This window comes from Myotis myotis, unplaced genomic scaffold (genome assembly GCF_014108235.1).
Source record: "Myotis myotis isolate mMyoMyo1 unplaced genomic scaffold, mMyoMyo1.p scaffold_m19_p_18, whole genome shotgun sequence".
Lineage (NCBI taxonomy): Eukaryota > Metazoa > Chordata > Mammalia > Chiroptera > Vespertilionidae > Myotis > Myotis myotis.
Window position 1 is genome coordinate 4,705,073 of NW_023416322.1, and position 23,737 is coordinate 4,728,809.

The 23,737-nt window shown below is 52.6% G+C and overlaps 1 protein-coding gene across 1 annotated transcript; it reads right to left on the minus strand.

Moving 5' to 3' along the window:
- Nucleotides 1–2,951: 2,951 nt before the first annotated feature.
- Nucleotides 2,952–22,007, minus strand: ACP6 (acid phosphatase 6, lysophosphatidic). Its single transcript, XM_036343389.1, has 10 exons — nt 21,335–22,007; nt 12,202–12,330; nt 11,959–12,089; nt 11,586–11,665; nt 9,172–9,259; nt 8,224–8,356; nt 7,171–7,268; nt 5,229–5,324; nt 3,705–3,870; nt 2,952–3,144 (listed from the first exon to the last, which is right to left on the minus strand). The coding sequence occupies exons 1-10, from the start codon at nt 21,551–21,553 to the stop codon at nt 3,001–3,003; spliced, it is 1,284 nt and encodes a 427-aa protein (XP_036199282.1). The 5' UTR covers nt 21,554–22,007; the 3' UTR covers nt 2,952–3,000.
- Nucleotides 22,008–23,737: the final 1,730 nt, after the last annotated feature.

Below are 23,737 nucleotides of genomic sequence, written 5' to 3' on the forward strand. Positions count from 1 at the left end.
GAGGGGAAGGGTCTGAAATATTTTATGTAGGATAATACGGGAGGGCCTCTGGTTTGAGATCTGAGTGATGGGAGGGAGCCAACCATACAAAGGTCTAGGGGTGGGCAAACTTTTTGACTTGAGGGCCACAATGGGTTCTTAAACTGGACCGGAGGGCCGGAACAAAAGCATGGATGGAGTGTTTGTGTGAACTAATATAAATTCAAAGTAAACATCATTACATAAAAGGGTATGGTCTTTTTTTTTTTTTTTTAGTTTTATTCATTTCAAGTGGGCCGTAGTTTGCCCACGGCTGGTCTAGGAGCACATTCCAGAGAGAGGAAACAGCTTAGGCAAAGATCCCAGTGAGGACAGGACGTGGGGTTACATGACATACAGGACAGGAGAAGGCGAGGGTGGCCGAGCGCAGCGAGAGGAGAGGCAAGGGTGTCCCGGGACGTGGGGCCCACTGTGATGACTGTCTCTGTGACGTGGGAAGCCAGGAGAGAGTTTTGAGCAGAAGACTGATGTGATCTGTGTTTAAAAGCAATGCCCATGCTGAGAATAAAAGAGGGAGAGGGACAGGGCAGAGACGGGACTTTGCAGTAAGTCCAGGTGAGAGACAAGGCTGGGACCAGACAGTAGCGAGGGAAGTCCTGAGAAGTGGTCAATTCTGGATGCAGTTTGAAGAGACACAACAGGATTTACTGATGGATTCGATGTAAGAGAAGAGGAATCAAGGGAAATTCCAAGCAACTGGGTGGAAGTGGTGCCATCTGCCTAGAGGAGGAGCCTGTGGGAGAGGTTACATGTAAGGAAGCAAGGACTGAGAGTTGATTGTGGACAATGGAAGGTCTCATACTAAATATCTTACATATCCAGGCAGTGATAGTGAGTACACACCTGGAAATGCGATTCAGAGGTGAATTTAGGAGGCACAGTAGAAAGGAGATCACTGGGGATGAGTGTAGGAGAAAAGGACTGAGCCCTGAGACACCCCAACACTTAGAGATGACAAAAGGGTAGACTCGGCAAAAATCTGAGAAGCGGAGAGCTGGAGGAACTCCAAGGAGTATTTGTCATGGCAGCCAAACGACAGAACAGTCCAAGGCTGCTGACGAGAGCCTGAGAAAGAGGGCGGGCCGCGGGCCACTGGAGTGGGCACTCAGAGGTCACTGATGACTTTGGCAAGAGCCGTTTGCACGGATGTGGAAGGAGTGGGCACCGGATCAGAGCTGGTTCAGGATGAGTCAGAGGGGGCAAGTATGAAGAACTCCTTTGAGAAGTTTTGTTGTAAAGGGGAGAGAAAAAACAGCACGGCTCCAAGACGTGGAAAAAAATTTAACAGAAAATTGTACAGCACATTTGTATGCTACTGGCATAACTGACAGGAAGAGAAAATCAACCACGCAGAAGATGAATGCAGGAGCCAGTGTAAAGCTGGAGGGCTGGCCCTGGGGAGGAGGAGGGATGGTTCCTTCTCAGTAACAGGAAGGCCTCTGGCCACCACCACCAATGGGTTAGCAGCTTTGGTGGTGGTCGTGGTGCGGAGACCACAGATCTCTTCTGATTGCTTCTACTTTCCTATAGTTATTATTAGAGTGAGGATGGGGAGGAGATATTGAAGGTCAAGGATGAAGACATGGGAATAGATTCACGAAATAAACGAGGTAGGACAGACCTGAACTGATTAAAACAGAGGAAACCGTCCGAGTAAGGGGACAAGGAGAGGCTTTTGGTTGAGCAGCTGAGTGGATGGTGGAGGCGATGTTCATTCAGAAAGGGGAGCCTGTGACGCGGGTTTAGTGGGAGAGGGAGGTTGGATTCTGACATGGAAAATGCTGTGTCTTTGGTACATCCACGTGGACAGGAGTGTCTGCAGTCAGAAGAGAAGCCTGAGCTGAGAAGTAGACCTGGGGGTGTCAACATAGAGGTGGGTGGGAGCGGAGAGGCTTTGTGATTGCTTTCCTCTGAGCGGTAAAGGGACTGGTTGTTTGAAACACATTCTGAGGAAGAATGAGAACATGGACAAGGGAATGGGGGACTGACAGGTACCGTGGGCGCAGAGTTAAGGGTGGAGCTCCATGTTGAGTGGATCCAGCCTCCACTGTGGAGCCCTGGTCCTCCCTCAGGAGCTCCAGCCCCAGAGCCAAGCCTCCCAGCACCCGCTGCGGGGTCCCCAGAGCGTGGCTCCATCTTCCTGCCCGGCAGTGCCCGACCTTCAGCTAACCTTGTGCTACACAGCCTCTCCTCCTTGCTCACCTAAGAACGCCCACGCGCCCCTCTCTGCCCCTGGGCCAGGGGTTTCTTCTTTGAACCCAAACAGCTCCTGATATGCCTCACCACAGACTGAAGCGCTGTGCTGCCGCCACGGGTTTACGTACCTGCCCCTCCCCTGGACTGACAACCTGCGGACGGAAACTTCTCGCCTTTACAGTGACCCCTTCTTAGGTGCTCAACGGCGATTTGTGAAACGGAGGTAAGAAAAAGGAACGGAAGTCCAAAGCCACGGACGTCCACAGGGTCACGAAGTCCCGGCCTCGGTCACAGGCAGACGCTGTGGACGTGGGACTCGAGCCACAGTCCAGGAAGTGACCCTTGGTCTCAACATCCCACTGCTCCTCCTTTCAGGAAGTGACCTTGCTGTCACCCACAGGAAGGAAACACCTGACCCTACGTTAAAGCAGGTGAACTCCTTTTGTCCTGTTTTTTGTTAATCTTCATCTGAGGATATTTTTTTTCCATTGCTTTTCAGAGGAGTGGGAGGGAAGGAGGGTGCCGGGAGGGAGGGAGGGAGAAAGAGAGAAACAGCGATGTGAGAGAGACATGTCCATTGGCTGCCTCCTGCACACCGTCCAACCGGGGGCGGGGAGCGAACCCAAAACTGAGATACATGTGCTTGACAGAGAATTGAACCCACAACACCACTGCTCCAGCCTTGCTCCTGCCTTTCCCAAACACAACAGACGGCACTGCGTAGGGCATTTTATTTCAAACCAATACATCCGCGTGGATAAGCAGTCACTCTCCATTTCCAAGTTCCGTCACCCGGGCTTGAGAGCAGAGTGTGTGGTATTTCTCTGGGCTTAAGGTGTAAACTGACAAGGCGTTCAAGAACTTGTCCAGTGGACAGAGCGGGTCCGGGCAGCCTCGCGGCACCTGCTCCTGTGGGAGAGAGGCGCTCAGCAAGGCCAGCTGCGCCCGGAGCTCTGCATGCATGCACGTGGCAGCGGGCAGACGGCTCCTCCGCCAGCCTCCGAGTCACTCAACAACCGTGTGGGACTGACTGGGAGGACACGGGCAAGTCAGGCCGGGCTGGGAGGGGCTCTCGGTCTCGTCCCTAGGCTGCTCCAGCCTCTGCCCCCACAGCCCCCTGCCAAGGCCCCGAGCGAGCGCTGACAGCACTCCCCTCCCAGACACCATCACTAACTTTCAGAACAAGCTCTCAGTGAGGACTTTACATCCCGCAGGCATGCTGGGAAGAGGAGGGTGCCTGTTCCCGGAAGGGTCTGGAACAGGACTGGGATGAGGCCAGCTCCAGCCTGCCCAGAGGCCAAGCCTGCCCATCCTGCGCCACAGCCACAAGTCGCCTGGCATGACGCAGAGAGCCGAGGTACCAGTGAGGTTCCACTGGGCCCGAGGAGGGAGGCCTGGTGCTGGAAGCAGGCGGCTGGGGCGGGGGCGGGGGAGGTGCCCAGCCATCCCCACCCGCCTCGGGGTCTTACCTCCCCGTGGTAATAGAGCTGCACAAACCACTCCTGGGATTCCCGGTGCCGGTAGAGTTCCATGGTCACATCAGCAGCAAACGGTGGCCATTTGTGGTCAAAAATCCCCAGGGCCAGCAGGAGAGGCAGGAGGGTCACATCGTGAGCCGCGTAGAGGTACAGCTTTCTGCAACGAGGGAACAGTTCTCCCCTCGTCTTCTCTCGGGACCGGAGGCCAGGCCACGGCCTGCCTTCTCCAGGCAGGAACGCTGGCCTCCGAAAGCAGGGGCGTCTGGGAATCAGTGAGCCGGGCTGGGAGCCCCTCTAAGAGGAGGGTGGGAGGGGCCTCGTTCCCACTGCTGCCTCCCTGAAGCAGGGGCCCCGCTGGGTGGCTCTCTGGCTTCCTGCTGCCACGGGCTCCACGCCCACCCACCTGCTCCTCCCCGGTGACTTTCAAAGACGACACAGCATGTGCGCCCGGGCCCTCCTCTCCTCTCCCGGGAGTCCGCCCGCCTACGCCAACGTCCCTCTTCCTCAGCCGTGTGATGAGCGTAGGAGAGCAAGGCTTCTCCTAGTTGGGGAAGCTTGCATTTGGGGGAATTAAGTTCATTTCAAAGGTTCAATGCACCTGCTTGGCTCTCAACACATTCTCCAAATGGCTTTGATTAGTAATAAAGTTGCTATTTCAAGCCACATCTGTCTGACCCTTAAATCTATCTCTTGGGAAAGATCAAGGATTTTATTTGTTGAGCCCCAAACCAGAGGACTAGCACTGGGTGCTGAAGTCTTCTACAGATACACGGCCCGGGCAAAGCAGCAAAGGCTGCAGGAAACGCATGGCCATCACGGTGCTGTGACGGACGGGGAGGGGCAGGCCCACAACCTGCTATTGTAAATCCTGGCCCCCAGTTCCTGATGTTCCTGCTTGAACTCACTGACCCCTGCCTTTCCCCTGGGATCCTTTTAAACGCAGACTCTGACTCAGTAGGTGAGGCGGGCCCGAGAAGCTAACAAGCCCAGACGATGGCAAAGCTGTTCACCCGCAGACCACACCTGGCTCAGCAAGCGCACGGGACACCCAGCATTCCACAGCGGGGCTCCTTCCTGGGCTCCCACCTGCACCCGTGGTGGCGGGGGCTCGTGAGCCACGGCCACCATTTTAAACTGCCACGTGGTATCATACCCTTCCATACGCAGTGAAGGTACACAAACGAAACCATCTATTAATCAGTTATCTTTGTTCTGGGCTATTATAATACAAACCAGTGATATCATAATGAGCTACTCTGTTTGACATGTTCAATTAGTAAAAAAATAGAAAAATTAATTGAGGGTTCTTTAGCTAAAATTAAAATTTCAAAACATGACAGGATGGGTGTAGCAGGAAGAAAGGTGAAGATGTGAATGTCGCTGGGACTTGTGGCCTCTTGAACATCCACCGTCAGTCCCTGACAGCCTGGTTCTTGCCCCCCTGAGACCCGGGTGCCCTCCCTCCGGGCAGAGGCCCCCACCACCCTCAGCTGCGGGCTGAGCTGCTGTGCGTACCTGTGGCTGCCGGGGGGCGTGGCCGGGTCCACGGCCGTCAGCAGGTTGCGCTCCAGGAGGTGGAGAAACGGTCCTACTGCCATCTGAAGGCTTTCCCTGTGGCCAGGAAACAACACGAGGCACTTGGCACGGGAACGCAGGCCGGTGCTGCCCCCGCGGACCTCACAGGCCGAGTCAGACAGCACGAGGGACAGCGACAGGCTGGGAGGAGAGAGCGGCGCGGCCGCAAGTGTGAGGGTTCCCTGTGCACAAACACTCCCAACAACAGAAGCCCAGGACACAGACCTGGCATGCACACAGCTGGAAGGGAGGGCAGAGGGGCAGGGCAGACAGGCCCTCAGGAATAAAGGACAAAACTGGCCAGGGCAGGGCTCCCAGAGGCCCGAGAAAAGCAATCCGATGGAGCCAGCTCCCTCGTGCAGCCTCCTGAGACCAGCCCGCAGCACCTTCCTCATTTAGAGCTGGTTTAACAGGTCAGTGCTCGTGTTCTTGTGCTCATGGGGCTGGTGCTGTGGCTCCACCACTGTCATTCCCAGGCTGGTCACAAAGCAGTAAAACGGGCCAGTACGCGGCCAAAAGACGGTTTTGGTGCCTCTCTCTTTTTATCAAAGGGAAAAAGCAGCTCTCCGAGAACCCAATCACCGGCAAAAGCGAATGGAGGTGCGTGATTGGCTTAGCCCAATTCTTATGCATGTGACGGGGTAAATGGCCACCTTCATAAATCAAGGAACGTTAAAGCAGGAGATGAGCAGGCAACCAGTCCGGTATGTAACACACTTTCCAGAAAGTGTGTGGTGGCCAGGCCACGTTGGGTGGCACTGTGAGGGTGTGGACACATCACTCATGAAACCGGACTAACGGGTCTCAAAGGAGAAAGGACCAGGTCTGACTTAAAATGCTTCACAGCAGGAGAAAGCAAACTGCGGGTGCTGGTCAAATCCAGCCCACCTCCTGTCTGTGTGGACAAAACTTCATCGTGCCCTTTGTCTGCATGTCGCCCTTGGCTGCCTTCGCACTTCATGGGCAGAGGTGAGTAGCTGCAGCAGATAAAGCATAAGCCACAAAGCCTAACATATTTACTACGTGTGGGTGTGCACATACGTGTGTATTGCTGGAGGGAAGGCACTTCAGGAACAGATGTGGAAGGGTGAGCAGGGGGGCAGCAAGCTGCGAGGTGCGGCCGGAGCCTTTGGGGGTTCCGTGTGAGTGAGGAAGGGGACACAGACCAGAGTGGGAGGAAGTGGCAGAGGCTCTCATTCCTGTGCAAATCCTCGAAATGTCAGCTGCTTGCTTCCTCCCACTGTCTTCCCAGGGCTGCTCCTCCATTTCACATTGCCTCCTCTACCAAGTCACCTACGCTGCGTGCAAGCGGGACGTGCTCCACCAGTCACAAAAGCGTGCTTGCTGCCACGTGGCCACGGAGCTGTCCACTCTGCCGGTCGGGAAGCAGGCCGCCCGACAGAGCCCGAAGCATCAGTGACATGGAGAACACAGGCTGGGAGTGGAAGGGCTGGGCCCACGGCCGGCTCTGCCCCTCGCCGAGCCCAGTTCCTTCAACTATAAAGCCAGGACTTGGGCCCCATCTCACAGCGAGAACCTGAAGATTATTTGTGAGCTGTGAGGTGATGAATGAAGTAGCAATAATTACTCTTACTTCGGCGCCTGCACCTCAAGTCCTTTGAAACTCACAGCAAAAGGAGTGTCAGTGAATAAGGAAGCTCAGTCAGGAGCTGGCTCCCGATTCTGGGTGACAGTGAACAGAGCGCGAGGTGCCCAGCCCCAGCTCCGCCGCGGGGGAGCCTCGCGGAGAGCCTGCACAAGGGGGTGGTCTCCGCCAGGGCACAGGGCGCCTGCAGGCAGGTGTGAGCTGTCCGACGAGCCCCCCCCCACACACGGGAGGCTGACCACGCGTGACTTCACTCGGCAGCTGGAGAGGCCTCACCTGTCTCCACTTTGCATGTACAAGGCTGTGTCCACGGCTCTCTGTTCAATGATCCGTGCGCTTCTCCTCAGCGCTGGGCAGCTCAGGAGGCCGTGCACCTGAAGGGCCGCGGGTACGGGCTTAGAGAGACGTGCTTCTCACTCACTGAGCCTGGCAGCTGGCAGCTTCCATGGAGCCTCCAGGGCCCGGGGAGGCCTTTTGGGGGAGAGGCCTTTGCAGCTCAGAAAGCTGTGTGCTCAAGGTCCCATGGAAGCTATTCCTAGAGATCTGAAGGCCCGGGAAAAAACTGTATTTCCTCCCTTTCTGACGGCTCCCCATTTACTCCAAAATGAAAAAGATTTGTATTTTTTTTAACTGTAAAAGAAAACAATGGTGAATAAAATACAAGGCAAGTAATTCATGGCCTTCATTTTCCCCAAAATGATTTCCAGAAAGAATGGCATATAAAAACTTCACAAACGCTTGTCTTAAAACCTCGCACCCATCTCCCACCGAAGCGCCAGGTGTATTTCCGGCTCCAGGGCACCATCATCTTCACCAGAGAAGGAAGACTGGGCTACATGGCCGGGGAGCCTAACGTCTGAATCTGAGAAGCACTTGCCAGTGGGCAGCGTTCAGTGTTGATTAGAGAAGAAATCCTATGACTCAGGAAGTCGGGGGAAACAGACTTCAAGATGAACCAGCTTTCCTCACTGCAGGCTGCCCAGAGTCTTTAATATGCTGATGTGCATACACACTCTTCAAACACAGGTCCGATATACAGGGACGCCAAAACGTATAGACAAGGATCCTTCCTTTCCACCACCCACCCCGCCCTGCGCATCACAGCGCACGCACATTACGGGTGTTCTGGGGAACCTGCTTCCGGAAACTGATCTAGTTAAACGTCTGTGCTCCTGAATGAGTCTCCTTGATGGTCCCCCTGCCCTCACAGCTGCCTGCAAACCAGAGGCCTCCACCCGCTCCCCTCCACCCAGTTCCCGCTCAGGGGCCAGGCCATCGGTGCCCACTCCAGACTCCCCCACCCGCAGGGCCCAAGGACAGGCATCCCACCTGCTCAGCAGCCATGTTGTCAAAGAGCATGAAGAAGTCCACTCCATCACCATCGGCAATGCCCATCTCCTCCTTCACCTTTTCCAAATCCCCCGAGATTCCTGGCTGCAGAGAGGCAGCCTGCCTCCGGCCTCTGCCAAAACATAACAAGTGTTCCCTTACACGAACAGTGACTAACAGTTTACAAAGCATATCCAATCCATCACTGGAACCTCATTCAAGCCTCAACCACTCAGAGGGGTTAGCTGTCATTAGCCCCATGTTACAGATGAGCAAGCGAAGGCTCTATGAGGTCAAAAATGACTTGTGAAAGTTAGCAAGCACCAGGGCTAGAATAAAAGCCTGGATTTTCCAAATCCCACTCTAGCGTTTTCTTTTATTATACCCTAAACGATGCAAGCATAGCCCCGGTCTGCCTGAGAACAGCGTTCTTTTCTCCTGTGAAACACATACTTTATCCTCTTAGGACAGCCCAGCAATTCCTTGATGGCGCTGAGAAGTGCCATCAGCCCAAACCTACCTATCCCGCAGGGTGGCACGCTGGTAAGAGAAGGAAGTCTGTGTCTTCTGCCTGCCCACCTGGATTTGCAGTTTGATAACTGGCTTGATCATTTTTTACTAACCTGTTAGTTTCTTCACCTGCCCCATCTGAGAGCTCCATTACTGAGAGAATAACGCCATGGAGATAGCGAAGGCCCACCCATGGCCGATGTACCATCTCTAGCCCAGCACGTGGCTTTTCCAGGCTGCCTGCCCCCTCACTATGCGTCTACCATGTGAGCAAGTGTACCTTCACTTCCTGGGCAGCAGCATCGCACCTGCGTGTAAGCCATCCCCCTCCTCCACCAGCAGTGAGCAGCAAGGCCCTCAGTCCTGTGGAGTCCTGCAGGAAAGGCTGCCGGCCCCCAGTCTGAGCGGCCCCCCGGGTGAGCAGGTGCGGGCAGCTACCTGGTTCTCTCCCGCAGGCTCCAGCAGCTCTGGTAGTTGGGGTACAGGACTTCAGAGCTCGCCTCGTCAGTGTGGATGACGACGGGTCCTGGAGGAAGAGGGGCACAGGCAGGAAGAGGCTTCAGCGTGCTCCTCCCGGCTTCTCCTCCCCTTCTTCTCTGTCTACACAGACAGAGCCGCTCCAGCAGGCAGGCCATCGAGGTCACTCCCGAAGGACAGTGAGAGCCTTCACAGGCCCAGGCCTTGCCCACAGGAGCGCCCCTATGGTCTGACCATGGAGAAGGCAACAGCCTTGTTCGGTCTGGCACAACCCGTCTTATTGGGCCACATACAGACTGTGTTCCCTCCCACCGACGCTCAGAGAAGACCTCTAACACCTCCACACGCTCTGCTCTGCGCCAGACCTGGCCGGGGCCTGTGGCAGCTGCCCAGTCTGCAGAGCTCAAGCCTGACCTCTGATGGTCAAAGCTCCCACCAGCAGCTCTTTGGAATTGGCTGAGGCCAACCTGTGGAGTGATTAGGTGAGTCTAGGCCCCAAAGAACTATTACTCCCAAATTAGTGATCATCAAACCCCGGGACTTGGAAAGCAGGCTGTGCTAACTGGACTGGCATGTCAGTTCAGACACACTTCGCTGGGCAAACGACCCAAGGCTCTCCAGAGGCACCGGTCTCAGAGCACGAAGGTGAGGGGTGTGGGCTCTGCAACCATCCGCCAGGGTCTGAATCCCGCTCCGCCACCCACCAGCTTTGTGTCCCTGGGAATGTCATCTCGCCTCTCTGGGCCTTAGTTCTCTCATCTGTGAACTGATGACAACGGTACCTACCTCACAGGGTGATTATAAGAATTAAGCGAGTTCATTAATGCCAAGCTCTTAAAGTTTGGTGCATATAAGTCCTTTAAATGTTAGAATAATAACTATAATTTAAACCTTTAATATAACATGATAATTTTTATCTGGTATCTGGTATTGGGGTCTGGAAATTGGGCCTCCAATTTATGATCAATGAGGCACATCTGGGTTGACACTCAAATATACGTTGACTGAATGGCTGACCACATGGACAGACCAGCGACCTCAGGCGTCTCCCTCAGCCTGATGCCCTGCCCACACACAACCCTCTGGGGTTTCTCTCAGCGTTTACTCCTGAAACAACATCCCGGAGTTGCACCACTTCTATCCATCATAACACCTTGCGGGGTTCTCTGGTCTATTCAGCTCCCTTGATATGGTCAAGGTACGACAGAGGTACGGCGTGGCTGTGACAGAGTCCAGTGGGAGTCCCACGGTAGCTGGGTCCCAGCAGGGAGCAGCCACACCAGAGGCTGAGGACACAGTCCTTCCTTGCTGAGAGCGGGGCAGCCTCCATGGGCCCTGTCTGCAGACCAGCCTGCCACCAAGAAACAGCTTTCCCACCGCAGCCACACTTCTATCTACGAGAAGAGGACGCTGCCTTTCAGAAGCGGAGCGAGTGAAGAGCTGTCGGGAGGCCAGGCTCCGTGGGCTGTTCCTAAGCTCAGGAGCTCCCGGCAGTAAGGGCAGCCCATCCCGTCCGCTGTGTGTTCCTCAGACACATGCCGTTTGTGGCCGCCAGCCAACCTCAGCCAGAAGCAGCAGCACCACCAACCCGCTGGGAGCAAGCCAGCCTCCTCGGGCCTGGAGGTTTCCACCGTTTTATCTATATTTTTACAAGCCTGGAAGACATGTTACATCTACTTGAGATACCGCTAAAGAAGCTGCACAAAGAACCAGCGCCTTTGGCCTATGGCACCATTGTCGGATTTTAATATGAGTGAGGCCATGATGCGCTGAAACCCACACCAGCCATGAAATATACATTTGAATCAACTGTATGTGACGAAATGCAGCTTCGTTTGATAGGCAGAGTCCTCAGTACATGGAGCCCTGAGGGAAACGACAGATGCGGCCTCGGTGGGGAAAGGGCTGGGAACCGCTCGCTGCGATCACTCAGTGGCTGAATGTGTCAACACCCAAACTCTGTCGGCTTTCTCACCAGGAAAGGCGGGCGAGTGCGGGTGCTACTCCCTGGGTCGCGCCGTGGCTGACCACCGGGCCAGAGCGGCACAGGCGTCGGTCCCAGCCAGGGCCCCTCCCTCCTTTCAGCAGGGTCTCCCCTAAGCAAAAAGCCCCACACAGCTCACAGGACCTGCCGGCTGCCTCCTCAGCTTGTGCAGGTGGAGAGGAGTCAGCAGGCAGAGCCCCATCGGAGCAGCTGGCTCACTCTGCAGCCATGGAGGTGGGCGGGCCAGGCGGGAGCCATTCCAGAAGGGCCACTGGAGCAGGTACGCCACGGAAGCCACGCGTGCAGGGGAGGCCAGGGAAGCAGGCACCAGGGAAGGGCGGGGGGGGCTTTGGGATGAAGAAGAAAAGGACGTTTGGACTCTAATCCGAACCTTCTTTCTGACACTGGAAAAGCCCAGCCAGCAAGCACCGCGTCGACTCCAGGTTCCGATGCATGTTAGTGGAACGAACACTGGAAAAAACAAAAAGGTAGCGGCACTCAAAAAGGGAAGATTACTTACTTACACGCTACCTAGTTCCAAGAGCTCCGGGCTGGAAGAACTCTTCTCTCTCTGTGAGATGGCTGCCCAAGGCGCCCCAGAGCCAATGGGTGTGACCGCCAATGGCCACCTTCCACAGGATTCTGTTTTATGAGGGAAACGGCCCGAACCACCTCGGGTCAGATGGGAACCAGGGGCGTCAGGACCGGCTTCCTCCTGCTCCAGACCTTACGCTCCCGCGACCTCCGTTTTCCAAGTGACTCACAAGATCTCACGTGGGTTGAAGGTTGGCGAAAGGAAGGGGATGTCCTCCACGTAGTTCCTCCTCAGCCTCTCGCCCAGGGCAAACATCTGCCGCATGCCCACACTGGTCAGCTGCCCAGCAAACATGCCCCCCTGAGGCGGGGGAGAAACCGGGAGAAGAGGGAGAGCACCTGTCAGCCCCTGCCCAGCCCCGGGAGGCCGTCCGAGCTTTCAGTGGGCTCCCGGAGCAGGCGGCGTTGCTCACCTTCAGGACGGTCCCCCGGTACTGAGAGTCAAATGGAGAAGGTGGTTTCGGGCCACCAGCCAGATTGGTGACGGTGTAATCAAACCGGGTTTGCGGTGGGACTTCCAGTAGCTGGGGATTCCACTCCGCCTGTTGTAATCACACACAGAAACACACACCGAAAAGAGCCGTTGTTCAGAAGGTTCTTGGAACTTCCAGCATTAACATCCCGCAGCGCTTGGAACACTCGGCTGGAACCACACTGACACGAGGCCTGCAGCTTTCCCATGGGAGAGCAGGGAAGAAACGCTGGCTCTCGCTCCAATTAAAGGAAGAGAAGGCCGGGGTTACTCCAGCTGTCCTTAGTCCGCGCCCGTCATTGCCACACTAATCATCACTGGTAAGAGGCTGCCCTGGCACTAAGTCCCGACTGCAGTAAAGCGAGAAGGGGCCAGAATGCCCGGCACACAAACACTTGGTGAATGAATGAATGAATATAATCTCAGTGACCATATACCTGTAAGAATTGGTAAGGAATCAGCCTGCAGGTGTCTATGGCCCTCCCTTAAGGACTCTACTTAATGTCCCTGTAACCACCCCAAATTTCCCTTCCTTTCATCCGATTTCTCAAACAAGAAGCTGCCCTCTTACGAAACCTCCACCCCTTCACCATCTTCCTTCACTGCTTGCAATCTGGCTCCCGCTCCAACGGTACTGTGATGGTTTCCAGAACATCACATGCTCTGACCATGCCCAGCTATGACATGGCCCCAAACTCAAATCTCTGACTCTCCTCACTGACCCACCATGCCTGTTGGTCGCTAGCTAGAAGGCCACTCCAATGTCCTTCCTCCATCTCACTGTTAGAGTACAACCTCACCCGAGGCACAAGCCTCCCGATTCCTCCCCCGCACCCGCAACCCATCCTTCCAGAACCGCCTGCTGACCACCTGTATCACACCAGTCGCTTCTCCTAATGTTTCACAAGAGAAGCGCCTGGCCTTCTGCGCCTGGGTCAGCCCCGCCCCCAGCTGTACTGCCTCCGCCTCTCTCCTCCCCTCCCAGCCAGACCATGCCCACTGCTCCCCTGTATCTCTTCTCAGCTCGCTTCCCTACTTGCTCAGAGGGACTCCTGTCCCCACTGCCCATCCACCTTCTCTCAGGTTCAGTGATAACTCAAGTCTTACTTCCCATCAGTGACTACTCCAGCTTCCAGTGATGGTCTTACCCGAACTACTACAGCACTTCCAATCAAAAGAACAATATTTACCTCAATTTCCCACTATTTTGTTTTATTTTAAAACTAACATTTGAAAACCTAGTATGTCCCATACTAGAGGCCCAATGCACGAAATTTGTGCAAGAGTAGGCCTTCCTTCCCCCAGCTGCCGGCACCGGCTTCCCTCTGGCACCCGGGACCTGGGCTTCCCTTGGAGCCCCGGCTTTGTCTGGAAGGTCGTCCGGTCTAATTAGCATATTAAGCTTTTATTACTACAGGTGATTATACTTATCTGGATCCCCTCCCAGAAATATCCCAGGGGAGTGCCACTGGGAGTCCCAGGTTCTCTTCATGCAGGAGCTCTCCATTCTTCCAGAAGGCATGGCCTCAGTCCCACCTGCACCTCCTCTCCAACACCAGCCTCTTCCCCTGCTGGTGCTGCAGCAACCGACATCAGAAGGTGGGTGTTCAGAGCGGAGACCTTCTTCCTACTGTCTTTAATCACTGCTCCATCTTTGATCGCACCCAAGTTCTGATGTTATCACTTTCCTGCATAAAACCCGTCAAGGGCTCACAGGGCGTGGCGGCCCCTGCCCCTCTCTTCCCCCTGCCCTACACAGTGCTTCTCAAGCCACACAACCTTGTTCTATGGCACCATTCTCACACCTGTTGCCCTTTCAGCCTCATGTTTCTTCTACCTAGAATTTCTTTTCTCTTTCATCTGGAAAGACTTCTGCTCATTCCAGAAGACAGGGTAAACATTTCCAGAAGCTATGACCATGGCCCCTGGCTCCCACAGAGGCCTCGGGGGCTTTTTTGGCGGCTTCTACCCAACAGTATGAGAAGAGCTCCTTTACCAGACTGTCCTACTTGTAGATTTAGCTTCCTCAGACCAGAGACTGGGTCGTCTACAACCTCTGCATTTCGGGTGCCCAACAAAGGGCCTGGCACCCAATAGGTACAATGAATAGCTCCAGCAATCCTCCGGCTCCTGTGGAAGATACCAAGATTGAGATAACAATCTTGTGTGCTTTTGGCATTTTCAGGTTAGCAGAGACAGCAAGCCATGAATGTAAGTGATAGCAGCGCTAAAACAGAAATCATGTGCTACCAGAAACCAAAGGAAGGCCACAGTAGTTCAAAGGCAAGACAGGCCTGCTCTTCTGGGTCGGGGATTCCAGAAAAGTTTCATGGAAAGAATGGCATCTGAAATGAATAGGATTTAGACAAGCAAAGATCTGGACTTGAGAATACAAAGTGGGTAAGAGGAGAGAATAGTATTGAGAATTCAAGAATACAGGTGGGGGGGAAAGTAGGTTTATAGCTGTTCATCTATAATAATAAAAGGGTAATATGCTAATTATACGGGATGTCATTCCAGAGATCCTTCTGAAGAAGCCAGGGCCAGAGAGAAGCCAGCCCGGGTTCCGGATGCCTGTGGGCAGCCAGAGGGAAGCCAGCCCGGGTCCCGGGTGCCTGCTGGCGGCTGGAGGAGGGAAGCCGGTGCCAGCAGCTGGGGGAAGGAAGGCCTACTCTTGCAAGAATTTTCGTGCATTGAGCCTCTAGTATGGAAAATACAATAACTAATAAATAATAATGCTAGGATAAACTCTGTATTTCATGTACTCACAACTGTAAACCTACTTTTGCCCCACTCTGAACATAGAAAGCTTGAGCAATGGTGAAGAATGTATATAGGAAAGAAGTAGTTCGATTTGCCTCAACCTGGGAGCAGTTTTCAAATTCTTAGAGTAAATGCCAAATAGAGTTTAACTTTAGATTGTGTATGTGAAGGCAAAAACTGGAATTTCCCTAGTTGAAGCAGGAGTGGGAACCCAGAGCCCCAGCCACTCAGCATCCCCCTCGCCCACAGGCTCCCTAAAGAAGTTTGGAAGCCAGAGGTATAGATCACACTGAAATGGGAAGACTGGATGCGGAAAAGCCAGCTTCAAGATGTCTGCAACACAGTAGATGGAGCTTAAGGCCACATCCAAGGCAGCAGGAATAGAAGGAGTTGGTGCAAGACATATGAGTCAAACTTGGCAAGTGAGTAGTTAAAAGGTTTATTTGGGAGTTATGTTGGTGGGTAAACAAGGAAGAATAAATAAAAATTACTTTGATTTTGAGCCTGGGTGTCTAAGGTGACAAGGGTAATGGAGGTACTTCTTGACTAAAACCAAGATCAAGACAGAAGAACAGCTGACAAGCCGAGTTCAGTTTTGGACATTTTGGGGTTGAGATGCCTCTGTTGTGTTCCCAGTGCTCCCTGCATAGGCCCATAACTGGAATCTGTTTGTCTTTCTCCTTCACCACATTGTAACTTTTACAGCCCAGACTGAATTATCCATCCTTGTAAGCCCAGTGTCTAGCGCAGGTCCTGACACCAAGCCCACAGGGCCTCGTCAGCCTGAGAAATCTCCCCGTTAGGCACAGTTTCCAAAAGAGGATCTTTGGTGTTTCCCGGGAATGGCTCCTGAAAATCTAAGTCATGCCAAGTCTAGAGTACATGTGTTCTGACTTCCAAGAATGAACAGCACATCAGTTCCATACACCATGTCCACCCCACATATAAACTCTCATTCTGGTTCCTGTGTTAGTGGCAAAGACTAACTTTATAATTTTACTTAATTATTTACACCCCATTTTCAAGAACTAACTTATAGCAAAACCTTAGACAACCAATTCCAAGTAAGCAAGAAAGACAAAAGCTAACAGCATAGGAACAAAAAGAAGTGGGTGCAGTGATAAAGTTACTCAAAAATGCACACCATGAAGATCCACGTATATGTTGTAGGTGGGCCACGATTCAACACCAAGCTTTCTGGCTTTTTGGTAAAAGGAGAAAGTTGATCAGCTAGACAAGCTTCGAGATAAAACCAAGCCAACACCATTTCTAATGCTCACATACATTCCTCCCAAGGGTCCCCATAAAGAGGGCAGAGTAACATAGCAGACATCTTTTCAGTGGCCGTAGCAGCAGTGAGTTCCGTGGGACAGTGTCTCATTGTTTCCTCAACACAGAGAGAGAGCATCTCACCAAAGCATATTCCTATGAAGACAATACTCTGCTACATTCCAAAAACTACATGAAACTAAACAAAAACCTTCCAGGTGCAGCTTTTTAGAACAGAGCAATGGTCTTAAGTCTTGACCACACACTGGTGTCCCTGGGAAATTTTTAATAAGTTACCTATGTCTGAATCCCCCCTGAGCTAATCACATCCAGATCTCCTAGGGTTGGAGCCTCAACTTTTTTAATGTTTAGTCCAGACCTTCTAAAGCTTCACCAGAGAAGCTTATGCCATGCCTGGGTGCTCTAGGCCAGCGGTCGCCAACCTTTCGGACCTCACGGACCACCACTGGTCCGCAGACCACCGGTTGGCGACCGCTGCTCTAGGCCAATTAAATCCGAATCTTTGGGAGAGAACCCAGGCATCAGTATTTTTTAAAGCTTCCAACTGAGTCCAATTTATTAGAACAACTTCTAATAAATTGAATCTTGAAAAGAAAACCTGAGAGAAGAGCTCCAAAAACAAGTGATAGCCTGCCAATGTGCCCCACGTTAAGAGCCACTGCTCCAGAGGAATGAATAAACTGACCAGCACATCCTTCATGCAATGCTTCCTGAAAACCCTTCGCTTAGCTGAGCTGTGGATAGGTATTAAGCAACAATAAGGCTAAATTATGCTTCCCAGCTCATTTACATTACCAAGTAAATATAGAACCAAATGCCTCAATCAACAGTGGAGCTGAGATTGGTTGAATTTTATTTTACAAAACCTGAGGAACCTGCCTGAATTGGAGGCCACTTTGCCACCATCTGGAGGGGAGCTGAGGGAAACCTGAAAGCAGGGACAATTATCTTTTGAATATGTATTTGGATCTAAACTACTCAACGGCGGGGGGGTGGGGGGAGAAGGCCAATCCAGTTCCAGAGTTTTATTTCCAGAGCAGAGCTAAAGGAAGACACGTTAAGTCACAGCCATTCAAGCCACAAGAAAACAACCCAATAAAACATCTAGTTTTACACAATGCCACTTTCTGAGGACTTCTGAGATAGCCGAAGTGACTTGTCACATATTTATCTACAAACCAGTCAGAAGTCTGGAAACATCTAGCAAAGGCAATTTTAGTTTTAGAACTGTTGCCAGGTAGTCCCTTTGTCTATAATTAATACTAGAACCAGGAAGATTGGAACAACTTCTAATAAATTGAATCTTGAAAAGAAAACCTGAGGAAAAAAACATCTAATAGGAGAACCAAGATGGCGGCATAGGTTAACGCCGGAGATTGCTGCCTTGAACAACCAAATCAAAACACACCTAAAAGACGGAATGGACATCATCCAGAACCACAGGAAGGCTGGCTGAGTGGAAATTCTACAACTAGGAGGAAAGAGAATATCATACCCAGACTCAGAGGAGGCGCAGTGCTGAAGTGAAATACTCAGGTGCGGAGTGCGCGCACAGAGCGGGCTGGCGGCGGAGGGTGCGGTTGGTGTTTTCAATCGGGAGGGAGTCTCAGATTCTGAGCTCCAGATCCGGGCGAGTCTCTAGGGACCCAGACTCAAACGGGAGAAGCAGGACTGTCTGGCTTCAGTCGGAACTCGAAGGCAGCTTTCTCTCCGAGGTTTGCAGTGGTTGCTGGGACTCTGTGAGGCAGAGCCCCTAGGGACGGAACTGAGAGCCACCATAACTGCTCTCTCCGGCCCACCCTGTTGATCCCGAGCCGGAGCGACCCACCCGCCCCGCCCAAGCCCTGCACAAAGCCATTTGCCAGATAGCCTCAGGCAAAGGCTAGATTAGCACCTCCCTAGAGGACAGAAGTTTTCCCACTGCAGACACAGCTGATTCTCACAGCCAGCTGGCCTGGAGGTCAAATCCCCCTAGTATTAACTACAACAATCAAGGCTTAACTACAGGAGGACTGCACACAAAGACCACTAGGGGGTGCACCAAGAAAGCATAAAAAATGCGGAGACAAAGAAATAGGACAAAAGTGTCAATGGAGGATATTCAGTTCAGAACCACACTTTTAAGGTCTCTCAAGAACTGTCTAGAAGCCGCTGATAAAATTAATGATATCCTCAACAAATCTAATGAGACCCTCGATGTTATGATAAAGAACCAACTAGAAATTAAACATACACGGACTGAAATAACGAATATTATACAGACTCCCAACAGCAGACCAGAGGACCGCAAGAATCAAGGCAAAGATTTGAAATGCGAAGAAGCTAAAAACACCCAACCAGAAAAGCAAAATGAAAAAAGAATCCGAAAATACGAAGATAGTGTAAGGAGCCTCTGGGACAGCTTCAAGCGTACCAATATCTGAATTATAGGGGTGCCAGAAGATGAGAGAGAGCAAGATATTGAAAACCTATTTGAAGAAATAATGACAGAAAACTTCCCCTACCTGGTGAAAGAAATAGACTTACAAGTCCAGGAAGCACGGAGAACCCCAAACAAAAGGAATCCAAAGAGGACCACACCAAGACACATCATAATTAAAATGCCAAGAGCAAAAGACAAAGAGAGACTCTTAAGAGCAGCAAGAGAAAGAAACTCAGTTACCTACAAAGGAATACCCATACGACTGTCAGCTGATTTCTCATCAGAAACTTTGCAGGCCAGAAGGGAATGGCAAGAAATATTCAAAGTTATGAATGCCAAGAACCTACAACCAAGATTACTTTATCCAGCAAAGCTATCATTCAGAATTGAAGGTCAGATAAAGAGCTTCACAGATAAGGAAAAGCTAAAGGAGTTCATCACCACCAAACCAGGATTATATGAAATGCTGAAAGGTATCCTTTAAGAAGAGGAAGAAGAAGAAAAAGGTAAAGATACAAATTATGAACAACAAACATGCATCTATCAACAAGTGAATCTAAGAATCAAGTGAATAAATAATCTGGTGATCATAATAGAATCAGGGACATAGAAAGGGAATGGACTGACTATTCTTGGGGGGGAAAGGGGTGTGGGAGATGCGGGAAGAGACTGGACAAAAATCGTGCACCTATGGATGAGGACAGTGGGTGGGGAGTGAGGGCGGATGGTGGGGCGGGAACTGGGAGGAGGGGAGTTATGGGGGGGAAAAAGAGGAACAAATGTAATAATCTGAACAATAAAGATTTAATTAAAAAAAAAAAGAAAAAGAAAACCTGAGAGAAGAGCTCCAAAAACAAGTGATAGCAGGCCAATGGCACTGGCTTGTAGCTCAGATAGAGAATTAGTTCCACTCCCCACTTGTGTGCACAAGACTTCATATGAGATAACCCACGATCTTTAGTGCATCTGCCTAAAGTCTGGAGAATGTGAGCAGGTAGGAGAGGTGACTGCCTTTCCTAACTGAAAAGTGAGGCCATGGACTCGGATGTTCCATTATTCCGTGGCTATACAGACAGAAGACGGATGAAGCTGGCATTCTTCCTGAGCTACAACTGCAACATAAAGGCAAAAGATACCCATCACACCCACCCTGGCTCAGGAGAAACCCTTAAAAAAAAACAAACTAAAAAAATTTTAGGTTCTCCAGGGAGTACATTACTGTACACACTAAGTCCAGGCCTAGACATTCAGACTTTTGTTCTCTGCTACTACTCATAACTTTGTCTTTAATATGAGTCCTCTATTCCTATATGTTACTTTCCCGTTTTTCTGTACCAAGAATCAATGAATAAGGGAGAATGCAAAGAGATGGGCTATGTGCAAAATCATAAGGAACATGTAATGACCTAAATACAAAGGCAAAGGAAGGGACTGAAAAAGAAAGAAAAGGGGAGAGAGGAAGGAGGGGAGGAAGGAATGGAGGGGGCAAGAAAAGAAATTCCAGCTCCAGAAAGGGGACGGCCATAGTGAAAGGCTAACTAGAAACCCGGCAGGAGAAGGAAGTGCCACCCAAGATTTACTAATGTGGGAGGTGCTGTAAAGGTCGGACGTCCTCGGTGGCCAGCTTGAGAACTGGTTTTCAGTACACAGTGTGAGGACACAGCCCGAAGGGTTTCTGGAAAGAGACTCTGAAGAGCCGGCCACCAGGCTGGGACATCCACTGACCTGGAGGACTGACAGTGCACAAGCTTCCACAGGTGTGAGAGAGCCGGCGCCTGAGGAGTTCAGGCTGCATATTCTCTTGCACTGAAAGCCAGTCCTTCGGTCACAGGCCCTCCTGCCATGAGAGGTCAGAGACCTTCGCTGGCTCTCCCCAAGAAATCAATCCAAAAAAGGTGGTTATTTAAAAAGCTAATTATTTGTGCTTTAATCATAGTTTTCCTGACCAGGTATATTTTAAGACCTTAGAACCACAAGAGTCGCCAATTTTTAACTTTTTTCCTACCTCAAATCCCCTCTCCAATAGGTTTACCCGCAGAAACCCCAACTAGAAAAGAACCCCAAGATACTGCACTTGTTACCAAAAAGCCATCAGGGAAATCTCCTGCAAACCCTGAGCAAGCTGTCCCCAAATCAGTGACTTCTGTTCCCTACACTGATCGCGGTTAGGCTGGTTCCTGTCACAAAGGTTGCTGCAATTCTTTGACAACTTTCAAAAACGGTCACAGGGAAAAATGCACTACACCCTGTACTTGAGGTCACACAAATATTTGTTAGAAATGCAGGATCTCAGGCCCCAGCCTCCCCTGCTGGATCAGAATCTGCATTTTAACGAGATAAATCCCGAGGCGATTTATAGGCACCAGAAGCAGCGCTTGGGCACAGCTGTCAGGGGCGCACGGGAAGTTGCACAGCCGCAGCCCGGGGAGCCCTAGGGGTGCAGCGGTGGCGGGCCAGGAGGTGACCTGGCGCCTGCTCTCTTCCCTTCGTCCGGACCAAGTCCGAACCCGGCTCCGAGAGGATAAAATTCCAAAGGTGGGTGCTCCCCAGACGGCGCCTGGCCCGCCTCCGTAGGGCCGCTGCCGGGCGCACCGCTTACCTGCTCCTCCACCGGGAGCGGCTTGAGCGGGCTCCGCGCCCCGTGTCGGAACACCACCTGCACCATCTTCAGCTCCAACAGGCTCCGGTCCACGGGGTGCTGGCCGTCCGGCCCTCGCAGCTCGGCCAGGGCCGCGCGCCGCTGGTGGACCCAGTACGCCAGCGAGGCCAGGACGCCCGCGGGCGCCCACCTGCGCACCCTGAACACCCGGGTGACCATGGCGAAGCCCCTCCGCTGCCCTCGGAAGGCGGCGGCCGAGGCCCACACGACTCGCGGGCTTCGGGGCTCAGCGGCCGCCCCCTAGTTCCCGGGGAGCGGCGGGCGCGCACATCCAGACCCCCAATTTGGGACCGCTGCGGCTCCGAGACCTGGGCCCCTGGGGTGGGGTGGGGGGTAAGGAGCAGGTGGGAGAGGAGGGCTCCCTGGGAGTTTTAACCCGCGTGGGGCCGGCCGCTCCAGCTGCAGCCTGGGGCGGGGGGCGCTCCGTTCCCAATCTTTCGCCTCTCGGAACCTTAAACTTATATTCCAACCTGGGCCTCCCGCACTCTGGAAGGGACCGGAACCAGCCTGAGTTCCTCGGCGACGGCGACCCCCCAACAGACGGCTGGGTTCCACTTTTCTACAAGCACCCCGCACCCACCGCCGCCCGCAGCCCGGACCCGCTCCCCGCGACGCCGCGCGGAGGAGCACGGGAGAACCAGTTCCGCGGCGACGCCCGTCCCGCAGTCGAGCTGGGAGAACTACAACTCCCACAAGGCTGCGCGCGGAGGGGCCTCGAGCCCCGCCCCCCTCCCGGCTGGTACTTGTCCGCTCAGGGACTGGTGGTCGCTGCCCTGGGAGTGAATCCGCTAGTTTGCCAGGCGGGTAGAGTAGGAATGAAGGACAATGATAGAACTGGGTGTGGAGGGCAGTATTTTGGGTCTAGCACGCGTAGTAGATTTCATCCAAGTCCTGGAAGTAGGGGTTGCTGAAGCTAAGAGCGGAGCGCTAGGCGCTAATCTGCATTTACTGACCCTCCCATCCCGTCTTTAAAGAGACTGAAATCATCGCAAAACACGCAGAACTTTGAACTCACGGATGTGTTTACTTACATCCAGACTATTTTCTCGTGGAAAACTCCAGGCCTTGTCTGCAGGTGTCCCAGTGACTAAGCACCTTAAGTTACAAAGAAGAAAGCCAACCTTACCCGCCTGCGGGTCTGGTTCTCTTGCCTATACAGCTACCCCGGGCCTGTGTTCCCGATCCTGGCAACAGGGCACAATCTGACCATCAGTGTCCATCTGAAGGCGAAGGTCACGTTGAGAGGAGAGACATTGTGAGAGAGTCTGAATATGTAACATCCAACCAGTTCTTTCATCATTCCCAAGTCTATCCTTGAATCAAGCTGGACCACATATGAAGGGAACATATTTAGGGACTATGGATACTCCTGAGAGTTTAGAGGGGTTCACCAAGCCAGAGGCTTCTGAATGTCCTCCTTGGGGGAAGGGTCCTCTGGGAACACTGCACGTTGTCACTCTTTCCCCTGGCCTACCCCAAGGACTCCCCTTTCAGAGTGCATTGTCCTGATGCGGTGAGAAGCTGAAAGCTGTTTTTCTAGAGTCCACCTGAGACATCCGGAGCACCAGGCAGCACAGCTTCGGAGCCTGTGTGATGAAGGGTGACCCAGTTCGTTACATTTGGGCTGGAGAGAGCTGTTCTCAACACTTCCATGAAAATGTGGCCCAGCTTTATGGTGCAGAAGGGCCCTGGTATATATATGAGCAGCATCAGCATCTCTGAGAAGTTTAGCACATCAGACCCCCTTTAAGACAGTGGCATATTGGCACCCGGGTAGCAGTGCCTCCTGCATAAAGGGCAGGCACCCTCCTCCACACCCTGCACCTGGCAGCGTGGGCCAGACTTGCCAGGCTTCACGAGCAGCACCTTTGACCTGCATGCGCAATAGCAGCAGTTCTTCCCGCTGGGTGGCTGGAGTGGGGGGCGGGAACGACGCAGGGGGCGGGGCGGGGCGGGGCGGTGCTGGGGATGTCTCAGCAGATGGGCAGGAAGCCAGAGCCTGTTCGGTTCGGTTGGAAAATGACAGGCTCCATGTGGTAGTTGAAAGCACTGCATGTCAGCACAGGTGAGGCCAGCCTTGCGGAGTCCTACAAATATTTGATGTGTGATGTATGCAGAGCGGGTGGTGGTAGCCACCTGCAGTTTAAAAGAGAAGGTAGAAATCTTGAAATCATGCTCTGGGGATGGGTCGGCTCCAGAGTTGGGGGATGGGGAGAACTTAACACTTATGACCCTGGTTTTACCACTAGGGCTGGCTTGGGAAGTAAGCCCTCCTTCCACCAAATTGTCTTTTTTTTTTTCTTGATTAATTTGAGCAGATTTTAATAAAAATATTTTGAGACT